Raw genomic sequence first — 26,259 nt, forward strand, 5'->3', positions numbered from 1 at the left:
ACGAAGACCCAACACAGCCAAAAATAATTAAAAAAAAAAAAAAAAGTATCCTAAGTCAGGATGTCTACATAGCCAAAATACACAATGGTCCTCCTATTTTCTATTTCTCGTATCCAAACATATCCAGGCTTAAAGCCCCATTCCAAGTTTTAGTTCCCCCTTGCTGACTTAATCTGCTCCTGATCATAGTAACCTCTGTATCTTTTGACCTTCTAGATTTTAAACTATTTGTCTGTATTGCATATTTTGGCACGTAGTTATGATTTGAATGGTAGGCTCTCTCCACTCCCACCTCCCTCTGTGCACGACTAAATTCTGGTGAATTTGAGAATGTTTTGTATCGTGGTATGCACATAGCAGGCGACTTGTGAATGTGAATAAAATTATTTTCCATCTGTCAACTTGGGACAAATCACACCTGACCGGAAATTTCAAATTAACTACATCTATGTAAACCAACACCATCAACAGAATCAGTTCTTTTCCTTTAGAGAATTATACACCAAAGGATTATGATGAAAAGGCATAACCAAATATTTCGATCATGTCATCTCATTCATTCCACCTGGTTAGATACAATCATAACCGACTCAGGAAAATCCAGAGTACAGTCTCCCTCCTCACGTTTCATACTTCTGCTCCTCTGGCTGCACGGTGCTGCTTCCCTTGACCTGCTCTGGACTTGATGGGTTATCCCCAAATCATGGACTTTAACTCCTTGATGTCCCTGTTTTGAAGAGCACCTGCTGGGTGTCACATTTGTTTTAGGCTCTAGCTGTTTATCTTATAGGCCAAGTAGAACAAAGGCACTAATTGAGGTTTAAAATTGGATATATTTGATTCCTTCAAGATGATTCCTCCAAGATGATACTTTGCCATGAAATTCAAAGGCCATATTCAGCCAAAAGGGCATTTCACTGTTGGAAACATACTTGAGCAGAGGGCTAGGCAGTATGTTTTGGTTCCATATTAATTTCGTCCCTCAAGGAGCTCCTCCACTAATGTATTAATCTTGTCCTAAGTGGAATCTTCATCTACGGCCTTCACATTTTGCCTTTAAAAAAGCCTATCATTTGACAGAAAAAATATCCTCATGAAATCATTTTTGAAATTCAAAGGAAATTATCTAATCTGTGATTGAAGGTTCTCCCTTGAATATTTTCTTTTTTTTATTGTATTATTTTATTTTTTTAAACATCTTTATTGGAGTATAATTGCTTTACAATGGTGTGTTAGTTTCTGCTTTATAACAAAGTGAATCAGTTATACATTCTAACAGATGATCTGAAGAAAGGGAATAAACGTTTAATACACATTTCTCCCAAGTGCATCCTCTACCTCTATCTCTACTCCAGGTATTTTACCTTTCAGAAAAATTAAGTATAAATCTAAACATTTTATCTTGTCTTTTCCTATGAATTAAAGGGAGGAATGATTAAGCTTGACTTTTATAGTATCAGAGTACAGTAATTTATTTATATAAGTAGGGAAAGTAAATAGATTTTAAAAGAAATTTAACTTAAAATTGATTATAAATCTACTAAAATTTATTCTAAGGGCTTATAATTATTTATGAAAAAATTGAAAATTATATTTGACCCTCAGTGAACATTTTTTGTTTCAATTTCATAAAGGTAGTTTAAGAATTCAAATGTCATTTAAGTAAAATGTAAAGGGGGTAGAAAAAAAACCACAACTGAGTAAAATATCGAAAGTTTTGCTCCTGGTAAGAAAGTGACCCTTTAGACTAATCATTTGATACATTTTTCTTCTTTCTGAAGATAAAGAAAAGATGCTGTCGCTAGAATTGGCATTTTTCAGCAAGCAGTCATGCCCTGGCGTCTGAATTTATAGATATGGATGTCAGGAAAGGACCATCCCTCCATACTCCACAGGAAATCTATTGGGAAGGAGGCTAAGAAGAGTGTCTTAGGGTGTGTGTGGCACAGGACCCAAGACAGAGCATTCAGACTTCCTGGAAATGTGAATCTTGAGTGGAGACACTAGAGTGACTAGACTGGAGTGACTAGGGTGAGTCATCCAGTGTTGACGATCTAAGGATTAGCCCAGGTAATGCTGCTCTGGAGGTCCAGGGACGCCAGAGCCCTCTCCTAGGAGGCTGGATTGCCCAGCTTCTCCCTGGGCTTTGTAGGCCACTCAGTGCCATTTTCCGTAGCATTGCCTAAGTGGGTCAGAGTTAAGTTTCTGTTGCCTACAATCAAGGAGCTCTGACTGATACAAGAACCTAATGGTTTTACACATAAAGGAGCAAACTAACAAGGGTAACGGTCAATAATAATGAGTTTACAAAGTCTAAGAGTTATTAGGTTTTATATTAATATGAATTAAGAATTTTTTAAAGCAAACGTTTGGCCTCCAAACTTCTTGATCACACATTCCAAACAATAAGAAACTTCTGAACAAGCATACTTGATATAGATACAGACTATTTTCTACATATTTCCTAGTATAGTAATATATACATTATGAAATGTATAAAGATAATTTTAAAGGATGATATTAAAATAATAACTATTATGAATATTTCATAATTAGTTATGGATGTTTCTGCACACCAATGATATCTGGGATAATGAATTACAATGCTAATGGAGTCTCATATATTTAGAGTCCTTTGGGATCCTGCAGAAAGACTGTTTTACACCTGGTTCCTGTAAACTGAATGGAAACAAGAAAAATTCAGCCCAGAATGTGAAGAGGGAAAAACAAAAAGTCTCAAAATAAGTGAAAAAGGAAAAATGCAAGTAGGTAGAATAAGAAACCCTTGAGTCTGAGAATACTGGATAATTATCACATTAAAAACAGGACACACACCTATGAAAGAGTAACAGAGGAAGGTCTTGACCAAATCATGTTTGTTGAATGCTTCTGCAATGACTGTTAACTCTGAAGATCATTTTTCCAACACAACCAACTACTTCTGAACTAGAAGGCAACTTAATGGTCATAATATCTAACGTGTCCATTTTCAGGTTAGTAAACTTTAGCTGGAGAGAAAAATGAGTTTCCTGAGGACAAATGGCATTTTTACTTAACATAAATTCCCACAAGAAAATTAGCTAAGAAGGTAGAAAAATGCAAAATTCTCTTAAGAATGACTGACTTAAATTACTTTAAAAGGCAACAGGAGGGGCTTCCCTGGTGGTGCAGTGGTTAAGAGTCCGCCTGCCGATACAGGGGACACGGGTTTGAGCCCTGGTCCGGGAAGATCCCACATGCCGCGGAGCAACTAAGGCTGTGCGCCACAACTACTGAGCCTGCGCTCTAGAGCCTGCGAGCCACAACTACTGAAGCCCGCGTGCCTAGAGCCCATGCTCCGCAACAAGAGAAGCCACCGCAATGAGAAGCCCGCGCACCGCAACAAAGAGTAGCCCCCACTCGCCGCAACTAAAGCCCACGCACAGCAACGAAGACCCAATGCAGCCAAAAATAAATTAATTAAATAAATAAATTTTAAAATAATAATAATAAATAAATAAGATCATTGAGTGCTGGTCCAAAACACTTATTTTACAATGAGAAAAACTGAGAAGACAAAGAGGTGATTCTTAAAAAAACAGAAGGAAAGTCCTCTTTGGTACCCCTAAAGCGATCACATCATGGAAAGGCAGAACTGGTGACTTACACTACAATTGCTAACCTGCACTGAGGTAGTTTGTTTTTGTGTTAGGTAATTCCCTAGATATAAGTTTTCTTTCATTTGTTGTTAAATAAAAACTCTTTCAAGATGTCTGAAATCCATTCTTAACTTCATAACAGAATTTTTTGGTGTACTTTATGTAATTTAATTTCAACAATAAAAACCAAAATTTTGAACATCTCTCAGAATATAGGGCAGTGCCCATCAATAAGAAAAAAATATTCTCTAGGATATTTAGAAATTTCTTTGTCTCTCCCTTTCCATAACCCTCTTTAAAAAAAAAAAAAAATCTTTATTTACAGTTACTTGCAGAAGAGGAAGGCCCAGGCAGATGTGCTTGTAGTGTATCAGCCCAATCCCCAGTCATGGCTGATTGGATCAAAGGGGATGTCTGACCCTGCTTGCCCAACTGAACTCCTTCTCCCACTCCCAATTCCCTTGGATTTAGGTGCTAAAAGTCTGGATCGGTTAGCTATCGGCACTAGACCCATAAGGTCATAAAGGCTGTGACAGTTGAGGCTGCTATTTTTGAGAAGCCTTGTTGGGCAACATGAAGACTCCAGAGGCTGGTCTGTAGACACTCAAAGAGAAGCAGAGAGGAGAGATTCAGTTTCTCCAGTGAGAGACTAAGAGGCAGCAAGCGGTCCTGGGTCTCATCTTCCGGTCTTCTGTCTGTTCCAGTCCCCTTCCTCCCGTTCTTCTTATCTAGGAAATTGCTTTTTGTATCTTACTCCTTTTTGGAGCTAGTTTGGGGTTCTTGTCCTTACAACTGAAAGGCCCTTGACCAAGACATACACACTATCTATAAGGCCAAACAGCTTCGTTCAACTTCAGAAAATGTTCGCTTTGGCAGAGTTGAGCCCATAGGTTCAGCTGGAACCACAGAGGTCTAAAACAAAGAGTCCATTTATTCATGGTTTTGCTGTACAAATCGAAAGAATTCATACATGTCTTTCCTTTCAAATAAAATAAAGGTCACCTCCCTGAAGTATAAAAATAAATTCTGACTGAGGAAAATATTTTTTGTATAGGTATGAAAATTCTAAAGCTCTGACAACTTTTAAAAATGGTTCTTCCCTCTAGTTTCTTTTTTCAATGTATCATTTCATTATATAAAGCACTAGCTCTCAAATTTTCAAGATTCATAACATTCAACTACCAAATATATATATCTGGTAGATATATATGTGTGTATACATATAATCTTCAGACATATACATAAACATCTTTAGACATATGTGCTAAGTCTCCAACTCTACTCCATAGTTAAAAAAATTTTTTTGACATAATCTCAACCTTACAGAAAAGTTGGCAAGAGAAGTATAAATAATTTTGTTTCCTGAACCATTTAAGTATGTAAGTATGTAAACCATGTAATGTAAGTGGGCTACATGATGCCCTTTCACCCCCAAATACTTTAATGTATGATTGCTACAAACAAGGACATTCCCCTACCTACCCACAATACAGTTAATAAAACCAGGAAATTTAACACAGATCCATTTCTGCCATCTAATCTACATGCTCCATTCTAATTTCATCAGTTTGGGCTTCCCTGGTGATGCAGTGGTTGAGAATCCACCTGCCAATGCAGGGGACACCAGTTCGATCCCTGGTGCGGGAAGATCCCACATGCCGTGGAGCAACTAAGCCTGTGTGCCACAACTACTGAGCCTGTGCTCCAGAGCCTGTGCTCTAGAGCCCGTGAGCCACAACTACTGAGCCCACATGCCGCAACTACTGAAGCACTCGCACCTGGAGCCCGTGCTCTGCAACAAGAGAAGCCACCGCAATGAGAAGCCTGCGCACCGCAACAAAGAGTAGCCCCTGCTCGCCGCAACTAGAGAAAGCCCGTGTGCAGCAACGAAGACCCAACACAGCCAAAAATAAACAAATAAATAAATTTTTAAAATAAAATAAAATAAAATTTTTAAAATAAATATTTGTTAAAAAAAAAATTTCATCAATTGTCCCAAATATACTTAACAATGAAAGGATCCAATCCAGGATCACGTGGTGTGTTTAGTTGTCATGTCTCTTTGGTCTCCTTCAATCTGCAGGAGCTCCTTAATATTTCCTTGAACTTCATGACCTTGATATTCTTTTTAGAATTTCAGGCTACTTATTTTGTAGAATGTTCCTGAACTTGGATTTGTCAGACATTCCCTCAAGATTATATTTTTGGCAGGAATATCATGGAAGGGAAGTTTTCTCCTTGTATCCTATCAGGTGGTACGTGATTTCCATTTGTCACATCAGTAGTTGTATTCACTTTGCTTACCTGATTAAGTCTGTGTCTGCCAGGCTTCTCGCCTGTAAAGTTTCTCCTTCTCTTTTGTAATTAAGTATTTTATGCAGAGCTTTTTGAGACTATCTAAATATCCTCTTTTTAATCAAAACTTAACCCACTAGTTTAGCATCCACTGAAGTTTTTGGATGAATTAATTATTACTATGATGGTTGCCAAAAGATAATTTTTAAACTTTCATTATTCGTTCTACATTCATTAGTTGGCATTCTTCTATAAAGAAAAGCTTTAGCTTTTTTCCATTCATCTATTTATGTGTGTAAGTACGAAAGTATGAATTAATGGATTTCTACTTTATTCAATGGACATCATTGCTACCATCATTATTATCATTATTTTGATGCTCAAACTGTCCCAGATTTGGTCAGTGAGAATCACTTCAATTTGGCTTCTGTGTCCTTTTGACATTGTCTCCATCATTCTTTGGGCAGTTCCTCACTTTTTGGCACATTAAGTTCCAGGCTTGTCTTGTATAGCCTTAAAAATCAGCTTTTCTCCAAGAATCCTTCCTTACTATTAGTGGAGAATTGTATTTAAAAACTGAGAGCTAGGTGTTTGATTTGCTTGCTCTTGGGGCATCAAGCTTGCAAGTTCTCTTAGGGGACAGCCAGATAACCTGTATACACACACACACACACACACACACAAACACACCACACGTATCACATTATATTTCTTTTTATATGCCTCTCTACATATTGAAAACCATGAGTTCACACTGACACCTCCAATTCCAATCCAACATCATGGGGTTCAGTTTTCTCCCTTCCACATTTGTAATTCTCATCTCTTACAGTAAGAAACCTGGCTTCCATTGTGCTCAGGATATTTCCAGATGGTATCAAGCCCCCTTTATGTAACCAACCCCTTGTCTCCATCTTGACCCCTATGCAGATGCCCTTATCCAGCTCAGGCTCTGACAACCTGACTGGGGTCACCACCATCCCCCTAGACAAATGCTCTCTTTGTCCCCTCCTCGGGGACTCAACACCCCAAGCCGAGCCACCACTGCCCCTCCCCTCCCAGCGTGGACACCTTCCTCACCCCTTTCAGGTCCAAACCACTTGCTGAGCTACATCCCGACTCCCATGCTTTCTCGGGCCCACCAAATGGCTTTTGTTCCGAATTATTCTGGAAGAAAGGAAGGAATGAAGGGAACCTCATAGTTTTTAAGTTGAGGTGTGCCTGCCTCACTGGATGCTACAAAAGTGGGTTATTAATAAATAAGTCACAACTTCTCTTTGACCTACATTATTCATTGGGGATTTGGTCTAAAATTGAGCATGTGGGAAATAAGAGATTGAAAGCCATGAAATACTCTGTCATAAGAACGATGTCTAAATAAGTCACAAGAAGTACATTCTGTACTTTTGTATTGAAATGTTAAGTATTCTATTAGAAATGAAGATTCCCCAGAGAGAAATCTGTAGAAATGAGAACTGAGTACTGCCCTTTAAATTTAGTCTCTCTTTCGTTTTTCTATTCCAAATTAAGACTGTTTTTTCAGACATTAGTTGACTTGCCTAAAGGGGTTTATCTCCTGGGAGGTCGTGTTATTTATTGATTGATCATACACCAGTGACTGCTAATGTATTTCATTTATAACGTCTGCAAGCTCACTTGTCTTTTTATTCTCTGAGGTGGCTGGTGGTTTTCTGTAAAAGCCTAGCCCACTTAACAAGAAAACAAAAGGTTTTCTTAAAGGCTCTACTCATAACTAGCATTAGCAAACTGAATCTTACTTTTAGTGTAATTAAATAGCTTGATATTTAAAGTTAATATCCAATTGACTCTAGCAAAGGGCTATTATTTTTTTAAACAGAAAGAGGCACCTATTCTGGGAACTCAGATTTTCAATATTTAGCAACTATCAATATTTAAATAAAGTATTTATTTATTATTTATCAAGTACCTACTACGTATACAACACTGAGCTAGGGGCGAGGTGACAGTATTACTTCATGATAATAGCTCAGATTTTTTTAAATTATAAAGTGTCAATAATTATACTACACAGCTCATCTGTATCATCCCGTTTACTCTCCACAGCGATCAACCGTATGAGGTAGAGACTGTTTTTCATACTTGATGTCCCTGGAGATTTTAAGTGGCCTTCTCAAGGTCACACAATTACATGGAAAATCCTGCCTCCCATTCACTCACTCGTTCGAGAGTATTTATTGAGCACTTCCGACGTGCCAGTGCCGTGCTTGGTTCCAGGGACAGAGTGATAGGCCAGACAGAGACCGAGCCATCACAAGGCTCACAGCTTAGCAGCGAAGGTCGTCAAATTAAACACATGGTTACAATCAAGTGTGATAACTGTTTGGCTAAAGAAAAGACAGAGTGCATATATACAATGGACTATTACTCAGCCATTAAAAAGAATGAAATAATGTCATTTGCAGCACCATGGATGGACCTGGAGATTATCATACTAAGTGAAGTAAGTCAGACAGAGAAAGACAAATATCATGTGATATCGCTTATATGCGGAATCTAAAAAAAAAAATGATACAAGTGAACTTGTTTACAAAACAGAAACAGACTCACAGACTTAGAGAACAAACTTATGGTTTCCAGGGGGAAGGGTGGGGGGAGGGATAGTTAGGGAGTTTGGGATTGACGTGCACACACTGCTATATTTAAAATAAATAATCAACAATGACCTACTGTATAGTATAAGGAACTCTGCTCAATATTCTGTAATAACCTAAATGGGAAAAGAATCTGAAAAAGAATAGATGTATGTGTATGTATAACTGAATCACTCTGCTGTACACCTGAAACTAACACAACATTGTTAATCAACTGTACTCCAATATAAAATACAAATTTTTAAAAAAGGAAAGGATAGAGTGTTGGGGAAGTTCTCAGCCAGGCAGACAGAAGTTAGCTGGGTGCAGGGGTGAGGGGAGGTTTCCATGCAGGGAAAGCATCATGTTTGTAACTGGTCACAAAATTCAATGACATAAATCTTAGATACATAAAGAAAATTGTCATTGTGATTTCTTCATTTTGCCTCTAACTATTATGGGCTCTCCTATGTCCCTACCCACTGGCTGGGAGAAGTAAAGCTTAGTCAGATCCAAACCGTAAGTCCTCTTAGAAAGAGTTCAGTCTCTCTTGAATGAAAGCGCTTGCTCCATCTCTCAGAGGGCGCCCCTCCTTCTTCTCTCCTGAAGACGGTACTGTCTGTACAGGATGAGGGATGGCTTATGAGACCTTGTGGTGGGGAGAAGAGGGAGGGTCCTCGGGTGTGGTGGATCTCTGGTCTCTGGGGCCATGTTCCTTTGTCTGCCCGCCTGCTAGGGGCCCCCTGGTCCTCCTGATGGGGTCTGCATCCTGTTCTCAGGCAGGCAGGGCTACCTGTGTAGAGCCTCCTGGCAGACGAAGGCTCAGGGTGGCTTCAGCTGGGGCTGACAATGCTCTGAGGTCTGGCTGTGACTCCTATCCAGACCTGGCCCAGGTGATCTGGGCTCTGCCCCTCACCGCCCATCCTGAGCAACCCCCTCTAGAAACTCCCCAGCCAGATTTGCAGTTATTTGGGGGTTAATGGGAGCAGAGGGTAGGGGTTTGGAGAAGCTTAGCTTGAGTGCTTCCTGTACCTAATCACCCTGCACCTCTATGTCAGGACGATGTGATCACCCCAGTCTGGACTGGAGCAGACTCTGCAGGGACTTCGTCTGCACAGACTCTGCAGGGACTTCGTCTGGGACTCGGAATGATGGTGGTGGGAAGAGTGAGGGTAAGAGTTCCTTTCCACCCTCGTTGTCACCTTCACTTTTTAAAAGCTCATCTCACTGTCCCGCCTCTTTCTCTGTTTCACCTTTCCACAATTACCCGAGAACTGGAAAGGGTTTCCCTCTTCTTTCTGTTCTCTCTTATGCGAAACCCTACAATGGATCCCTGGAATTTCCCTCTCCATAAGCTAAAGAGAAGATAAAGCAATTTAGACAGATCTTTCTCAAGAGAAAACCCGGGTCTTGCTACACATTTCTATTTTTTAATATTACCTCAGTCATTTTCTTGCATTCCTTCTGGAACAAATCTTAGCCTCCCCCCAAACAGAGAGATGCTTCTGGCAGACTCGGGTTAAGGTCACATTCTTGGATAAGCAAGAGAAAAGCATGTTAACCAATTTCGAAGATCTTCCTCCGACACATGTGTAAGAGCCCTGACTGAGAAAGAGGGTGGTACATTTAAGAAACTGAAAGAAGTTGACCTGGCTCACAGGTAATAGGAAGAGGGGGGTCCCTGCTGTGCACCAAGGGGCAAAAAAAGGTGTTAATCATTCATTGCTTACTCTGGGCCAGCAGAGAGGATCACAAGGCACAGCCCTCCCCAAGGAGGGCTGACAAACCACTGACAAAATACTGAGCCAGAGAGTGGCAGGGTCAGCTGAGCCAGAGCTGCAGTGTGGGGAATGGTCTGGAAGGAGAGGAATGAGACTGGCTGCAGGGGGGTTAGTAAAGTGCAGCTGCAGGAGCCCAGGTCAGAGGTGATGGTGAGGACCAGGGCAGAGAGATAAAGATGGAGTCTGGGAATTTATAACAGAGACAGAGCCTTGTGACTCATTGTAGATGCGGGTGGTGAAGACAAAGGGAAGTTCAAGGATAAGCTAAGATTTCTAGCTTGAGCAACAAAATAGATACTGAGGACTTTTTCTAAGACAAGAAACTCTTGATATGAAGCAGATTTCCGGGGATGGATGAGGTGGTGGAATTCCATTGGAACATTTAGGTCTCCAATATCCAATAATGAGCCTACTGTACATTTTATGGGGTGAGAAATCCAAATGAAAATATATTCTAAACTCCTTTACTCCCAGCTGTGGCATTCTTCTGAAAATCTGATTTAAACATAAACTGAGAACCTTGGTTTTCAGTTTGGTTCTGCAGTTGGTGGCTTAGTACACCGTATTCCTTATGCCCTTGAGAAGTTTCACTATGTATGAACCTCCATCCTCGGGTTTTAATTCATATGAAAACCTTAAACCATCTTAGGTGAATTGAATCCATGTCCTCTTACCATGGAGAATAGAAATATAAGCATCCTTTTATATGCAAATAATACCATTTTAGTATCAGACACCAGGAACACATTTAATAGGCAACTGACCCTCTTTTCTAATTGTTGCTGACAGCAAAGTCTTTAAGTTAATTAATATAAAACCAAAGCTCTCATTTTGTCAGCTTTCTAAATTATGACTACTTTCTAAAGATATCATAATAAAGGCCACTTTATTTATTATCTAGGTGTATATTTTTACTCTGGATTACTTTGGAGGGTGTCCCAGGAAGTTGCCTTTCTCAGAGCTACTGGTTGACCAAGTTCTTTTTTTCTTGTGAATGAAGAAGATGTTTACTTACATTTGTTTTAACAGTTTTCATCTGGGCTATATATATTGTAGCCATTTTTTAGAGCAAGAGAATTATGAGATTTCAAGTTAAGTTCTCCATTTGGGTCTGTTAAGACTGGAGCCAAAATTATTGTCTCAAGAGAGTCACAGCTCTGTCCATGGAGCAGTGAAGAGTGTTTTGTTGTTGTTTTTTAGAATTTCAGGCACAAGTTCTCATTAGTATCCTAACCCGGCCAGACTGTTCAAATGCACAGCTCTGAACTCAACTAGTAACACACACTAGCTGCATCCCAGTTATTAATCAGGAATTCATCGCCAAGCTCACTGCTGCTCCGTAGTTTTTTTTTTTTTTTTTTTTGCTCCGTAGTTTTCAAATGCTCAGCTGAGGGAAAAAAATACGTGGTCGTTTGAAAGATACGCTATTCAACTGTTCCTGTCTAGATGCTCTGAAGTTCATTCCTGGGTGAAGCCAGATCACTAAAGAGCTACATACTGGGATTAAAACAATTAATTTCTAAAGTGAATCGATGACTTTCCCTAAGCTTCATTTTCCAAAATGCAAAATGAAGGAAGAGTCACTCATTCATTCAACTATTACTCACTGAACTACTATTCCCAAAGTATTAGGTCTACAAAATAGAAGATGACATAGTCCCACCTCTTAATGACCCTGTCTATCTGTGAGCCTAAGTATCTTTATCTACATATAAAGACCAAATAGACAATTATAATCTTACGTGATAAACACAGAAATGGAGAAATATACCGGGTACAGAAGCACAAGGAGAGACACCTTACCCAGCCTGAGTGCAGGAAGGGAGGATGACGAGGATACTGAGATGTCCTAGAATAATGCTGCCCGCTCTCACGGGTGCAGTGTGTTAGTGGGGGTCCAGTGAGACGGGGGAGATACCACTGTCACAACTGGAAAAGGAGGAGTAGGGGTATCAGCTACAGTGCCTCTGGCTCTGACACAGACACTCCGAATTGGCTCAGTCAATATGGAAATGTATTATCTCACATGACAGAAGGTCCAGAGATAGGGGAGGTTTCAAAGTCAGTTGATTTAGTGGCTGGATTATGTCACCAAGGACCCTCCTTCTTCCCATCTCGCAGGGCTGCCTTTCCACTTGGGATGCAACACCTCAGGATAGAACAAGGTGGCTGCAGGCAACACAATAAGACATAGAAGGTCCCAAGTAAGAAAGAGACCATCTTTACTTGTGCTGCCCTCTTTGGAGGGAAAACATTTCCCCAGAGACATTTGAAGATTTCCCCTCATGTCTCAAAATCCTGGGTTTGGGCACCTGCCCATCAGGAAAGCAATCAATAGTAAGGCCCGCGGGCTTACCATTTAGACTTAGTGTGATTATTTGGAGCCCGTCTATTTCAGAGAATCAACCACACATACTGTTGCAGGAGTGTAACAGGCACACGATGGCTGACTTGAAAGAAGTCACTCTTTCTTCTGGGAATCTCTCATTTGCCAAATTTTTTAAAATCTCTGCAACTTTCCTACCTCAATGAGATACTGGTTTTTTCTCTTTCAATGCCTACAAAGCAAGGCTGACGGAAAATGATCAAATCACATCAAACGAGTCATTTTGCGGCCCAAATCCATGCATTTCAAACAAAACTTACCAAAATCTACGAGTTTAACTCCGCCTTCGATGGTTAATAGGATGTTGTTTCCTTTTATATCACGGTGGATAGTTTTGTTGTTATGCAAATGCTGAAGTCCCTAGAAGTGGGAAATAAATACATAGTGACATTTAAAGAAAGCATCAAAAACACATTTTTCAGATGGATGCATTTATACAAAATCAATAGGTAACACATGTTAATTAACAAAGGTTCTTAAATGTTTCACATTGAGTTAGTCAAATCAAAGTATATCATTTCCACTTTGGACTATATAAAAATTCAAAAAACCAGTGCATACTCCTTAGCCCTTAGCAAATAGTTTATTTAAAATGTGCTGATCTCAACAGAAGAAAACATTCTATACACTCATTTGAAATAATGGCTGTTAAAGGAATAAATAAATAAATAATGGCAAATAAAAACCTAACTATTAGTAAAAATACACATTATCTACCTTTGCCATAATCTCAGAAATATACCTAGGAGATCAAAACTCAGGTTTCTGTTGACACAAGGAGGGTAGATCTCTAATGGAAAAAAAGAATTAGTTATGCTAAACGTTTCACATTTTGCATCTTACTCTTGCATCGATAAATACTAATGTAGTGATGTTTTGCTAAAAATAGGATCCCCACTTTTTATTTAACTGGAACTGCCTCCTAATTAATGCGCGAACAATTTAAACCGCCTTACCAACAGCGCTTCACGTAAAATGTAGGCAATTATGGGCTCACTCATTCTTTTGCCCTTCTTCAGAAATCCTTTCACAAGATCTGTCACTGATCCTCCGTTGCACAGCTATAAAAGAATATTTCAAGATAGATATTAAAATGATATGACATTTTAAGTACTTGCTATAAAAGGTTTTCTCAAAACGTTTTAAAAAACTGTTCTAATTTTTTGTTTCAAACAATTATTCCCATCATCTTTATGGTTTCATAAATGAAATGAAGATATAAACTTGTACTAGTGTACAATTAATTATTGGAACACAGTTTCCATATGAATTAATTTTTAGAGGAGAATCTGGAGAAGCACTGGGCTTGGCTTTTAAATTTAAGGATAAGAATTATGGTTCTATAAATTAGTCTCAAATTTTAAGATCTAGGGCTTAAAAGCACTCTTGATTCCTGATAGTTTAATTAATAGTGCAATGTGACCTCAATCCATGGCTATATACTGTTTCATATGTGCATTAATTTAAAAACATACCTCCCTTCTGGTAAAACTTCAGAGTGTGCTGAAGTAAGGGTTACAAATACTATTTTCGAAAACTGTTTTAAGTGTCACATTCCCTAGCTTCCTCCCTCCACACCTCCCAAGAGTAGAGGAATCTTAGAGGAAAACAAGAGGGAGGAGCATGGTAGGGGAATTTTTCACACCCAGGTTTCTCTGAAGTTCGGTAACATGAAGTCCCACAGTAAACTTTCAAAGGGGCTGTGTATTCTCAGAAGAGAGAAACACTGACATTAGCAGTGGAACATGAGAGGGGAGATAACTAGGTAAATGGTCCCGACAAAGCTTTGACCCCGCGATCCCCTAACGTCCGATCCATTAGCCTTTGCTGTCAGCTCTGTCTCTCCTCCCAGGGCTCTGGTCCATGGCCTCCTTGCCCTTACCCTGAACTATGGGGCCTCCTCTGATACCTCAGTGCCTGCAAACTAAGAGCCTGGCATTTCCCTGACTCTCCTGACCTAAATGGGGGTAGAGAACAAAGGTGAGAGGAAGTGGATTCCTGACACCCTCATCTAAAATACTGAACACATTTTCTCTCAAACTTTTTTCTAACACAGTGATTAGATTTTATTGGATGCCTGAACACTTCTGATACATTATAGATTAGATAATAACAGCTGTGTTGGGCACATTCTTTAAGCTAGCACATTTCTAATCCATTTACATGCATTATCTGTGTATCTCACCACTCTGTGAAGTAGGAATTATTAGCATCTCCATACTAAGGATTGGGAAAGTGAGGCACAAAATGCTAAGGTAACTTGGAAAAGATCACACAGTAGTGACAGAGCTAAGACCTCAACTTGGACAGCCTGACTTTAGAGTCCAGCCTTACATTTAATCATGACATGTCATGGTCCCCCAAAAGGAGGTCTGGGCTGGCTGGTCAATCTAGCCATCATGTGTAACATTGTTTTTGTAAGTGTGTTTAAAATCTAAACACGAACTCACAAATGAACACTTAGATGCAACCCCTTTTATAACTGGTGTCTTTCTACATTCAAAGAAAACTTTCATCTTCTACAGGAATCGGTGCAGCCCTAGCATTCCCAAACCAGCATTTTCTTCTGCAGAAAAGGTAACACCTTTTAACTGGATAAGAAGAAGAGTGTGCCGTCCTGACAGCAGAATACAAGGTCACATCGACTCCTCTGCAGCCAGGCAAGATTGGTTCACAAAATTATCCAAAATTGACTGAAAAGAAATTGAGTCCTTTAAATTGCAGAGCACTTATTTAAAAGAACCAAGTTTTAGGACCAGTTTTTAAATTTCCAAAATTCATTGCAGGGTGACTGAATGGCTTTTCCTGTGTCTCCAAAGTGTGGTCTCTTTGCTGCATCTTCTGTGATTGACTATTACATTAATTCAAGAGTAAACAGCTAGGATCTTACAGGGAGAATAAAGGAGCCATAAAGAAACGTGCAGGACGAGGCTTCCCTGGTGGGGCAGTGGTTAAGAATCCACCTGCCAATGCAGAAGACACGGGTTCGAGCCCTGGTCCAGGAAGATCCCACGTGCCGCGGAGGAACTGGGCCTGTGCGCCACAACTACTGAGCCTGCGCTCTAGAGCCCGCAAACCACAACTACTGAGCCCTCATGCCTAGAGCCTGTGCTCTGCAACAAGAGAAGCCACCGCAATGAGAAGCCCACGCACTGCAACGAAGAGTAGCCCCTGCTCACCGCAACTAGAGAAAGCCCACGTGCAGCAACGAAGACCCAACACAGCCAAAAATAAATAAATAAATAAATAAATAAAATAAATTTATTTTTTAAAAAAAGAAATGTGCAGGAAATAAAATAAAAATTTTAAAAAGAACTAATGCGATCATAGAGTTTGCACTAAGAAGTTCAAATACCACTTTCCGGTATCAATATTTCTTTGACATAGTTATTTTCCCCAACTAATAAAGTTGAGAATACAGGATTCTTTGTGATATACACTTTAGTTTTTTTTAAAGTAAGGTATATTGAGGCATAATTTACATACAATAAAATTCACCCAATTTAGCATACAATTCTGAGTATTGACAAATATATTAGTCACGTAACCACAACCACAGTCAAGACATGGAACAAATCCATCACACAAAAATCTACCCTCCTGTCTCTTTGTAGTCAAACCTCTCCCCCAGCCCCTGGCAAGCACTAATCTCTTTTCTGCCCCTATGATTTTGTCTTTGCAGGAATGTCATGCAGATTGAGTCATAAGGTGTGTAACCCATTAAGTCTAGCTCCTTTGGTTTGGCACAATGAATCTGAGATTCATCTTTGTTGCTGTACATTCCTTTTTTAATGTTATTTTAATGTTAGTCATTCCTTCTTTAATGCTGAGTATTCCACTGAATAGATAAACCACTGTTTGTTTATCCATTCATTAATTGAAAGACCTTTGAGTTGTTTCCAGTTTTTGGCAATTATGAGCAAAACCACTGTAAACTTTTGCATAATAGGCTTTTCCATGAATATGGTTTTCATTGCTCTTGGGAATTGTTGGGTCCTATCGGTCATATGTTTGACCTTCTAGGTATTTACTAAACTATTTCCCAAAGTGGCTGTACCATTCTGCATTCCCACTAGCAGTGAACGAGAGTTCCAGCTGCTCCACATCCTCGTCAGCAGTTGACATTGTGACTTTTTAAAAAAGCCATTCTAAATGGATCTCATGTGATTTTGATTTGAGTTTGTCTAATGACTAATTACATTGACCATCTTTTCATGTATGTATTTGCTATCCATTTACTTTCTTTGGTGAAGTGTTCAAATTTTTGGTTCATTTTTTATTATTGAGTTTTGAGAGTTCTTTATATATGTTGGATACCAGTCCTTTCTCCCATTTTGTGGCTTGACCTTTTATTTTAAGTGTCTTTTGAAAAGCAGAAGTTCTAAATTTATCATGTTAAAAATTTTACAGAAAGTGTTTTTTATGTCATATCAAGAAAATGTTTGCCTAATCCAAGGTCAAAAAATTTTTCTTCTATAATTCCTTCAGGAAGTTTTATAGTTTTAGGTTCCACATACAGGTAGGTCTATAATCTATTTTGAGTTAATTTTTGTACATGTGCTAGGTATGGATTATATATGGATGCCCAATTATTACAGAACACTTTTCTATTATTCAAAGGTGCCCAGAAAACAGAAGATATGACTCTGAATTGAGTTTAAAACCTAGTTAACAACACAAGGAATAGGGGAATCTTAAATGCACATTGTTAGGTGAAAGAAGGCAATTTGAAAATGCTACATACTGTATGATTCCAACTATATGACATTCTGGAAAAGGCAATACTATGGATACTGTAAAAAGATCAATGATGAATAGGGTTCAGGGAAGAGAAAGGGAAGAATGACTAGATGGAGCACAGAGGATTTTTTAAGGCAGTGAAACAAGTCTATATGATATTGTAATGGTGGATACAGGTCATTATTCATTTGTCAAAATCCATAAAAAGTACACCACCAAGAGTGAACCCTAATGTAAACTGTGGACCTTGGATGGTACTGATGTGTCACTGTAGGTTCATCAATTGTAACAAATGCACCACTCTGGTAAGAAATGTAGATAATGGGGGAGTCTATGCATGTGTGAGGGCAGGGGACATATGAGAAATCTCTGTACCTCCCTCTCAATTTTTCTGTGACTCTAAAACTATGCTAAAAAATAAAGTCTTTAAAATATCTGTAAAATGTACAACACAGAGAATTAACCCTAATGTAAACTATGGACTTTAGTTAATAATAATGCATCATTATTGTCTCATCAACTGTAACAAATATACCATACCAATGCAAGATGTTAATAATAGGGAAAACTTGGTGGAGGGGGATTTATGGAAACTCCTTGAACTTTCCACTCATTTTTTCCATAAACCTAAACCTGTTCAAAAAAATAAAATCTATTAATTTTTTAAAATCTAGCTGCTAACATCAAGAATATTCGACCTTCGCCCAATCTCATAGTTGCCCTGGGCAACAGTTGAGCCGTCTGGGAAGAGATGCATCTTTCCTTCTGTAGGTTTTGAGTCAACAGCTGTGAGTCATCTTGGTAATATCGGGTTGGATGCCTAAAGCTGTGGGAAAAAGGATCAGGAGAACTTTCAGGGTGATATCAAACATGACAACTGGAATGCTGAATCCTCAAATTAAGGAGAGAGAGTGAGAGAAAGAAAAGCCACATGGAGATTCTAGGTAGTGATGAGTTGCTTTATTCCTGGTCCATTCCCTACTTCATCTTCATTCCCAGAGAGAGCAGTATAGGGGAAGAAACTATCCAACAATTCAGATATGGCAGAAATGAAGTCGATGTTCCGGGAAGTTCTTCCAAAACAAGGGCAGTTGTCTGTAGAAGATATAACCACGATGGTGCTGTGTAAACCCAAACTTTTACCCCTAAAATCTCTGACTCTGGAAAAACTGGAGAAAATGCAGCAAGCAGCACAGGATACAATTCGCCAACAGGAAATGGCAGAAAAGGAACAACCGCAAATAAGTCACTGAATGATAACTTAGCACTTCTGCAGAACACCCTACACCTTCCTTATTATTAACAATAGCTAGAAAATAACCTGCATCTGTATGCTGAAAGCAGTATGTATTAATAAAACAGATTTTATTCCCATAACATAAAAATAATCAAGATTAATAAAACTTGGGATTGTGAATTTAAACACTCTGGTTTGTACTGAACAGAAGCAATTTTAAAACTCTGAACCCAGATTTTGGTTTTTTTTTAACCCAAGTTTTTAGAACAAATTATTGTTCACCATTCCTGTTACTATCATTTTTCTAGATAACATTCTTAGGCACAAGTGAGTAAATGCACAGAGAAGCCTGTAAATGCTTATTAAAAACTGAATTTGAAGAATTTTGTGTCATGACACATTTAAGGCTATCTTGCCTGACCAACTGATCCTACTAGTAATGACAAAACTGTATTTTTTAAACAAATTTAATTTTTAAGAAACCCTCACCTATCCAGTAGTTACCTAAGCTTTTAATTATACTGATTTTAAGGACTTACCTGGCCACCTTCGTCTTCCAGGTATCAAACACAATTTTAAAACCCTAAAAATGGAAATTAATATGGACTTGAGGGGCTTCCCTGGTGGCGCAGTGGTTGAGAGTCTGCCTGCTAATGCAGGGGACACGGGTTCGAGCCCTGGTCTGGGAAGATCCCACGTGCCGCGGAGCGGCTGGGCCCGTGAGCCACAATTGCTGAGCCTGCGCGTCTGGAGCCTGTGCCCCGCGACGGGAGGGGCCGCGATAGAGAAGGGCCCGCGCACCGCGATGAAGAGCGGTCCCCGCACCGCGATGAAGAGTGGCCCCCGCTTGCCGCAACTGGAGAAAGCCCTCGCACGAACCGAAGACCCAACACAGCCAAAAAATAAATAAATAAATAAATAAATAAATAAGAAAAAAATCCTTAAAAAAAAAAAAAAAATATGGACTTGAAAGAGCCCATGAAGTAGATATGAACATAAAATTGGAAGTTTTCGTTCTAAAAGACTGTAGCTAAACCTGTAATGGGTATGTTCTAAGAATACCTTTGTGAATTCTGAATATAATTCTTGGTTGGTTTGCTGCAGTCAGTATCAGACAATTTAAATTAGTATGGACCTTGAGGCCTTGCTGAGTATTCAGGCTTTGCAAAAGAGGTCAGAAATGTGATCATTCTTTAGATAATTGTTATTTATTGGTAACTATTTTCTCAGACACTGGGTAAATGTAAAAACTATGAGTCTTTGAAGCATAATTTTTTGTAACACAAGCATTACTTGGTAATAGAACTTAAGAATTATGAAAGGTATATATGTTTTAGAAATTTCATTAAGCTCTAGATAAGATCAAAAACAGCTAAGTGTGTAAGTATTTCCCACCAAGTATATTATTAAAATAATTTATTTACTACTGTACTCTTGTTTGAAAAGTTTGCTAGGAGCAAAGTTTAAAATTCACTAGGTTCAGATATGCTCTTTTATATGACTTAAAATTTGTTGTGTGAAATATGTTTTTTAAAAGCCCTAAAATAAATGTACTCCCAATAAAGAATCAAAAAAAAAAAAAAAGAATATTCGAAAAGGTCCTAAACTAACAATGAAGGAGCATACAAAATTACTCCAAGTTATGTCAGACCCCTTACAGGGTCTTCTTAGAAACTAATTATTCTACTATTTGGCTGCTGCCTAAGCAGGAATATTTAATTTTCAGAATGGAAAGGGGTCTTTTGAATGAAACTTCAAGAAGAGGTAGATTAAAACAAAAAAAGAAAAGGAGAGGGCAAATACAACAAACATGGAAATTATTAAACAGACCATAGGGACCAAATGTCAATAAACCACAAGTTAACTTGTGGTTGACCTCTTCCTAAAGATGCTCAAGATGAGATATCACCATGAATATTCTAAATCCTTGTTTAGAATTAGCAACATTTCAAATATGCTCTAGGATGAAATTTACTTTTGTTCAATTAGCACAAAATGCCTTTCATATATGAATAAAGTAAAAAAAAATTAACTGAAGTACGTTTGTTTTTAAATGAATGTGAAGGATTAAAATACATTAAAAGAAATGCAAATGTTGAATTAAGCAATAGATCATAAAAAATGAAAATGACCATTATGTTTCCATTTACAAAGAACTGCACCCAGAGGAATGAATTGCATCATATTAACCCTATGCAATTCTTAAATCACTAAGATAGGTTAAAAGGGGGATTTGTAATAGGGGACCAGAAAACCCTTAAGTGTAGCTTCGTAGCACAATGCTATAACAGGGCCTTAATGTTCTTTCACTGAACAAAATTGAAGTATAATTTTCTTAAGCCAGAGCTACACTAATGAAAGAACAGAGCAACAGTGAAAATGAATTCTCTCCCTAGGCTGTGGTCAAACATGAAAAAAAAACCAATAACCTAAATCAAAAGGGATGATATTCTCTGAACAGATCATTACAACTCACTTCCAAACACAGCTTTTATAAGTTTTCAAAATGTATTGTCTTCACCGTGTTAGGAGAAATGTGAGATTTTTACTCGAATTTCTGGAAAAGTACTGACTTCTGCAGTTGGCATTTCTGACTTCTGCTGTTTTTCATTGTTTTTTGTTTATCCTAAGAATGCTCTAAGACCCTTCACTTAGTCTGACCATATCCCATGTGAGGCCACAAAAGCAGAAACTCTCATTTTCTAACACTCATTCTAGTTTTTACTTTGCTCATTTTATAAAAGCGTTTGAGTCTTTTTATAGAAAGCAATTTTTAGCAAACACCTACAAGGGAAGTTTTTGGGAACTGCGGGTGTAATGTTATAAGACACGGCTGTTTTGCTTGCAGAGTAACTGCACCACTTCACACTGACGAAGCAATGTGCAAAAGTTCAATTTGGTCCACAACCTCACCAATACCGGGTATTATAAGTCTTTTAAATTTTAGTCATTTTAGTGGGTGTGTACTAGTAGTTTCATTGTGGTTTTAATTTGAATTTCCCTCCAAAATAAAGATATTAAACATATTATATATATGCTTTTGCAAAGAGTCCAAACTTTTTTTGAACACTTTATAAGAAATTGGGTAGATGCACTGTTAGGTGAAATTTCTATCTATTCCTAGAGTGCTGAGATTGTTTATCACAAATGGGTGTTGAATTTTGACATGTTTTTATTGATTTTTTTTCTCTTTGATTCCATTAATACAGTGAATTATGATGCAATAAATTTTAATGTTTAACAAACTTATTTTAATGTTTTAATAAAATTGCATTCCTGAGATCAATCCCATTCAGTCATAACATATTAACATTTTTATGTATTACTGGATTCGATTTGTTAATATTTTGAGAAAGATTTTTTCCAAATGTGTTCATGTGAAATGTCAGAATGTATTTTCTTTTCTTGTAATATCTTTGTCTTCTTTTGTCAGTATAATGTTACCCTCATAAATGAGTCAACAAGACTGATTATTTCTTTCTTAAAGATTTCATAGGATTCATTTTTTTCCCCAGAATGACAGTGTGAAGAACTCTGTGGACTCATTCCCCGTATAACTGGTGAAAATTATAAAAATAAACAATGAGTTAAAGTCTTTGGAAATTGTAAGGATGTACAGCAAATGAAGTAACATTTAAGAACACAACTAATATTTGTAGTATTTCATTTTGTCCTCTATAGGCTTATTAACTGTACTTTTTCATTTTATTTTTAGTGGTTGCTTTAGCGTTTACAGTATGCATCTTTAACTTAACAGAATATGCCTTAAAATAATATTATACCACTTCATAAGTAATGTAAGACCCTTAAGACCGTACATTTCCATTTTTCCTCTCCTGTCCCTTTGCTATTGTTGTTATACATTTTAATTCTGCATGTAATGACCCCACAATACATAATTATAATTACGGTTTCAAACAGTGATTTTTTTCTTTTAAAGATACTAAAAAATATAAAATACAAAGTTTCTTATTTATCTTTATATTTACCATGGATGATATTCTTCATTTCTTTTTGCAGGTCTGAGTTTCTATATGAAATCATTTTCCTTCAGCCTGAAAACTTTATTCCACATTTTTATGGTGCAGGTCTCTGACGGTAAATTCTTTTCCTTTGATGAAAACATCTGTCTTTATTTTGCCTTCATTAATGAATAACATTTTCACTGTATACAGATTTCTAAGTTGAAAACCTTTCAATGTTTTAAATATACCATTCCACTGCACTGGAGGACAGATCAGTGACCACGCTTATCTCTGACCCCTACATGTCCTCTTGGTGCTTTTATAATGTTCTCTTCATTATTAGTGTTCAGCATCTTGTTTGTGACATATCTTAGTATGGTTTTCTTTGTTTATCCTATAAGAGGGATTTTGAGCTTCTTAGATCTGTGACTTTTTAGTGTTTACCAAATTCAGAAAAATTTCAGCCATCATTTATTTAAATACTGTATCTCTGCCCCCCCCCCGCCCCTGTACTGCTCTTGGACTGAAATTACACACAGTTTAGAATACCAGATAATGTCCCATAAGTCACAGGGGTCTTTTTCCCTTTTTTGTCTGTCTGTGCTCAGTTTAGACAGCTTCTATCTTCCGGTCTTCAAACTCACTCATCTTCTTTCAATGATATAAGCAGTTATACGCATGGGATAAAATAATGTTGGGCCGTTGTAAATTGAGGTGAAGTAACCATTTCATCTCTTCTCCATGGTCTAGACATTGCTTCCATGTCTAAATGTCCTGTGTAAGCAGGATTTCATCAAGGCACTTAGAGTGAATTTCTGCATGGACTTATTAAAGCATTGATTTAAGAATTAAAAAAAAAAAAGTTCACTGATCTTTTCTTCCACATGTCTAAGCTGCTGTTAAACTCAATACTATATATTTTTCACTACAGATATTGTATTTTTCTATTCTAGAAGCTCCATTCAACTCTTTTCTATAGTTTTCATTTCTTTCAACATTATGTTCATGTTTTCCTTTTGAAATCCTTGAACGCTGTGATAATAGCTGTTTTTTTTTTTTTAATTTTATAGCTACTTTATTTATTTATTTATTTATTTTTGGCTGTGTTGGGCCTTCGGTTCGTGCGAGGGCTTTCTCTGGTTACGGCAAGTGGGGGCCACTCTTCATCGCGGTGCGGGGACCGCTCTTCATCGCGGTGCGCGGGCCTTTCACTATCGCGGCCCCTCCCGTTGCGGGGCACAGGCTCCAGACGCGCAGGCTCAGTAGCTGTGGCTCACGGGCCCAGCTGCTCCGTGGCATGTGGGATCTTCCCAGACCAGGGCTCGAACCCGTGTCCCCTGCATTAGCAGGCAGATTCTCAACCACTGCGCCACCAGGGAAGCCCCAATAATAGCTGTTTTAAAGTCTTTATCTGCTAATTCCATTATCCTGGTTATTCCTAGGTCTGATTCTTTTGACTGATTTTTATTCTGATAATGGGTCACCTTTTCCTGCTTCTTTACATATCTAATAATTTCTTATTAAATGATGGACATGACTAATTTTACATTTGAATATTCAGATCTTGTTGTCTTCCCTTAATGAATGTTGAATTTTGTTCTGTCAGGCAGTTGATCTACTTGTGGACCAACCTGAACATTTCAAGCCCTGTTTTTGAACTTCTTATGGGAGGCCAAGGGAAGTTCTTATTCTAGGGTGAGTCCAGCCCTTCCTTTAACACATAACCTTTCTGGAGGGTCTCTACTAAGTGCCTCAGGGGTTCAACAAAGATTCCCCAATTTGGCTGATCAGAACTCAAGCATCTCTCAGCCCTGCACAAACTCCAGCAGTTGTTCAGATTACTGCTTTTCAGTAATTCTTACCCTCATAATTGTTCTTTGCCCAACTGCCTGAAATCCTGCCCTATACATTTCCAGCTTGGTTTTCAGTAAAAGACTCAAGGGAACCCCTATGCAGATTTCTGGAGCGTTTTTCCTGCTTAACTCTCTCTTCTTTGAAAATTCCAGCCACTTCTGCCTTCCCAATCTTTTCAGTTCAGCAAGATAGCTGTGATCTCCTTGGGAATGTCCTCCTTATGCCCGTGGTCTGGAAACTGCCTCCGAGATTAAAGATGGGATAATTGTAGTGTTCCTCTTGTTTATTTCCTTTTCTCAATGTCACAGTCTTAAGCTGTCTCTTTCCCAGTGTTTGAAAATTGTTGTGTTTTTAAAAATATATTTTATGCAGTTTTCTAGTTATTTATGGTACAACCACGCAATGATGCAAGTTACTGTCATGGCCAGAAGCAGAAGTCCCAGATTATTTCTATGCACACTGTAATTTGAGAAGCTCTGGCAGTGTTTTCCAAACTTTCCTTTGATAAGAATCACCTTAGTACTTGTTTAAAAAACTAGTTTCCTAAAACTCATTCTTGGAGTTTCTGCTTCAGTGGGTTTGAGATGGGGATGATTCTTATCAGAGTATCTGGAGTATATATTAAAGAACAAAGGTACCAAAAGTGTCCTGCTGTTTTTTTTTTCCAGGTGGAGGCTTAAAATGTTACCTAAAAGGTCTTGTTTTTCATTCTTTATTAGCACTCCATTTATATTCTTCATAGTATCAATAACAATGTGTAATTATTTAATTTGTCTATTTAGTTTTAAATCATCTTTCTGCACCATTAGACTCTAAGCCCCAGGATGACAGTTTGTCTTGTTCTCCACTGAATGCCCAGAACCTACCAAAATGCCTGGCCCAAAGTAATAGATAATATTTATGGAATTAATAAATGGCTGGATGAATAAACTTTAGTCCTAGACACTTATACACACACACACACACACACAATGACAGAGGCCATCTTTTCACAGCCATTATGACTGAGGACATACTAGACAAATAGACTCTGAGACAGAAGACTGTATTCCTCAAGCACTTAAGGTGCTGCTGTTCATCCAACCAAGAAAGGGTAAATTACAATTTTGCCCTTCGAGCTCATCAGTAGCAAATGCTTAATACCAGACTGATTTAACTCAACTTTGACTCTGTTTTTTAGTCTCCCAGTTTAGTGATAATCAGAGGCAGAAACCTGACCACCTCCCCCGACCCCCTCCACATGCTGCTCCTGATCCTCCACAGCAGATACTAGGAATTAATGGAAACACTGAGCAAAAGAGGTATGTACATTTTACAAAGCAGGTCAGTCAAGAGATAGGATAGCAATAAGCAAAAATTAATATAAGTATGGTATTTCAAAATGAAGCATAAGTAAAAAAAAAAATACATCAGTTCTCCCTTTATGCTGACATCATTAGGAAAACCTAGAATACTAAGTAACAATAAAAATCCCCATAGACGTTTTCCAAAAAGATCAGTTCCCACAAAAGAAAACTTTCTACCCCTTCTCTTCTTAGGTAGTTTCATTACAAATGTGTAACTGGAATTTCAGAGAGCTAGCAACTAGTGCTCTTCTGTATGTTCTGAAAATGAATATACAGAGAATTTAGAAGGAAATAATTCCTAAACAGAGGCCTGTATATCATTAATGCTCAAAAATGTATAGTGTAACACAATGAAAGAAAAAAACAGGAAGAAGGAAAATTGTATCAAAGTGAAAGCAATAATTC

The 26,259-nt window shown here is 38.1% G+C and overlaps 2 protein-coding genes and 1 non-coding gene across 18 annotated transcripts in view; 2 read left to right on the forward strand and 1 right to left on the reverse strand.

The window, feature by feature from the left end:
• Positions 1-26,259, reverse strand: part of MYO3A (myosin IIIA) — a 190,803-nt gene that overhangs the window by 144,062 nt on the left and 20,482 nt on the right. For all 16 annotated transcript variants that reach the window (XR_009007533.1, XR_009007534.1, XM_057543227.1 and 13 more), the window contains exons 5-6: positions 13,669-13,773; positions 12,973-13,072 (exon numbers count right to left, since the gene is read on the reverse strand). Coding sequence is in view for 14 of the 16 variants with exons in the window: in XM_057543227.1 (XP_057399210.1) it covers positions 12,973-13,072; positions 13,669-13,773 (205 nt within the window). In the remaining 2 variants the exon portion in view is untranslated. The remainder of the gene's footprint in view (positions 1-12,972; positions 13,073-13,668; positions 13,774-26,259) is intronic.
• On the forward strand, positions 18,201-19,147 carry LOC102997463 (BBSome-interacting protein 1-like). Its single transcript, XM_057543237.1, has one exon. The coding sequence runs from the start codon at positions 18,493-18,495 to the stop codon at positions 18,703-18,705; it is 213 nt and encodes a 70-aa protein (XP_057399220.1). The 5' UTR covers positions 18,201-18,492; the 3' UTR covers positions 18,706-19,147.
• On the forward strand, positions 23,279-23,410 carry LOC114238818 (small nucleolar RNA SNORA20). Its single transcript, XR_003624092.1, has one exon. It is a non-coding gene; the product is annotated as a small nucleolar RNA SNORA20 (small nucleolar RNA).

This window comes from Balaenoptera acutorostrata, chromosome 3 (genome assembly GCF_949987535.1).
Source record: "Balaenoptera acutorostrata chromosome 3, mBalAcu1.1, whole genome shotgun sequence".
NCBI lineage: Eukaryota > Metazoa > Chordata > Mammalia > Artiodactyla > Balaenopteridae > Balaenoptera > Balaenoptera acutorostrata.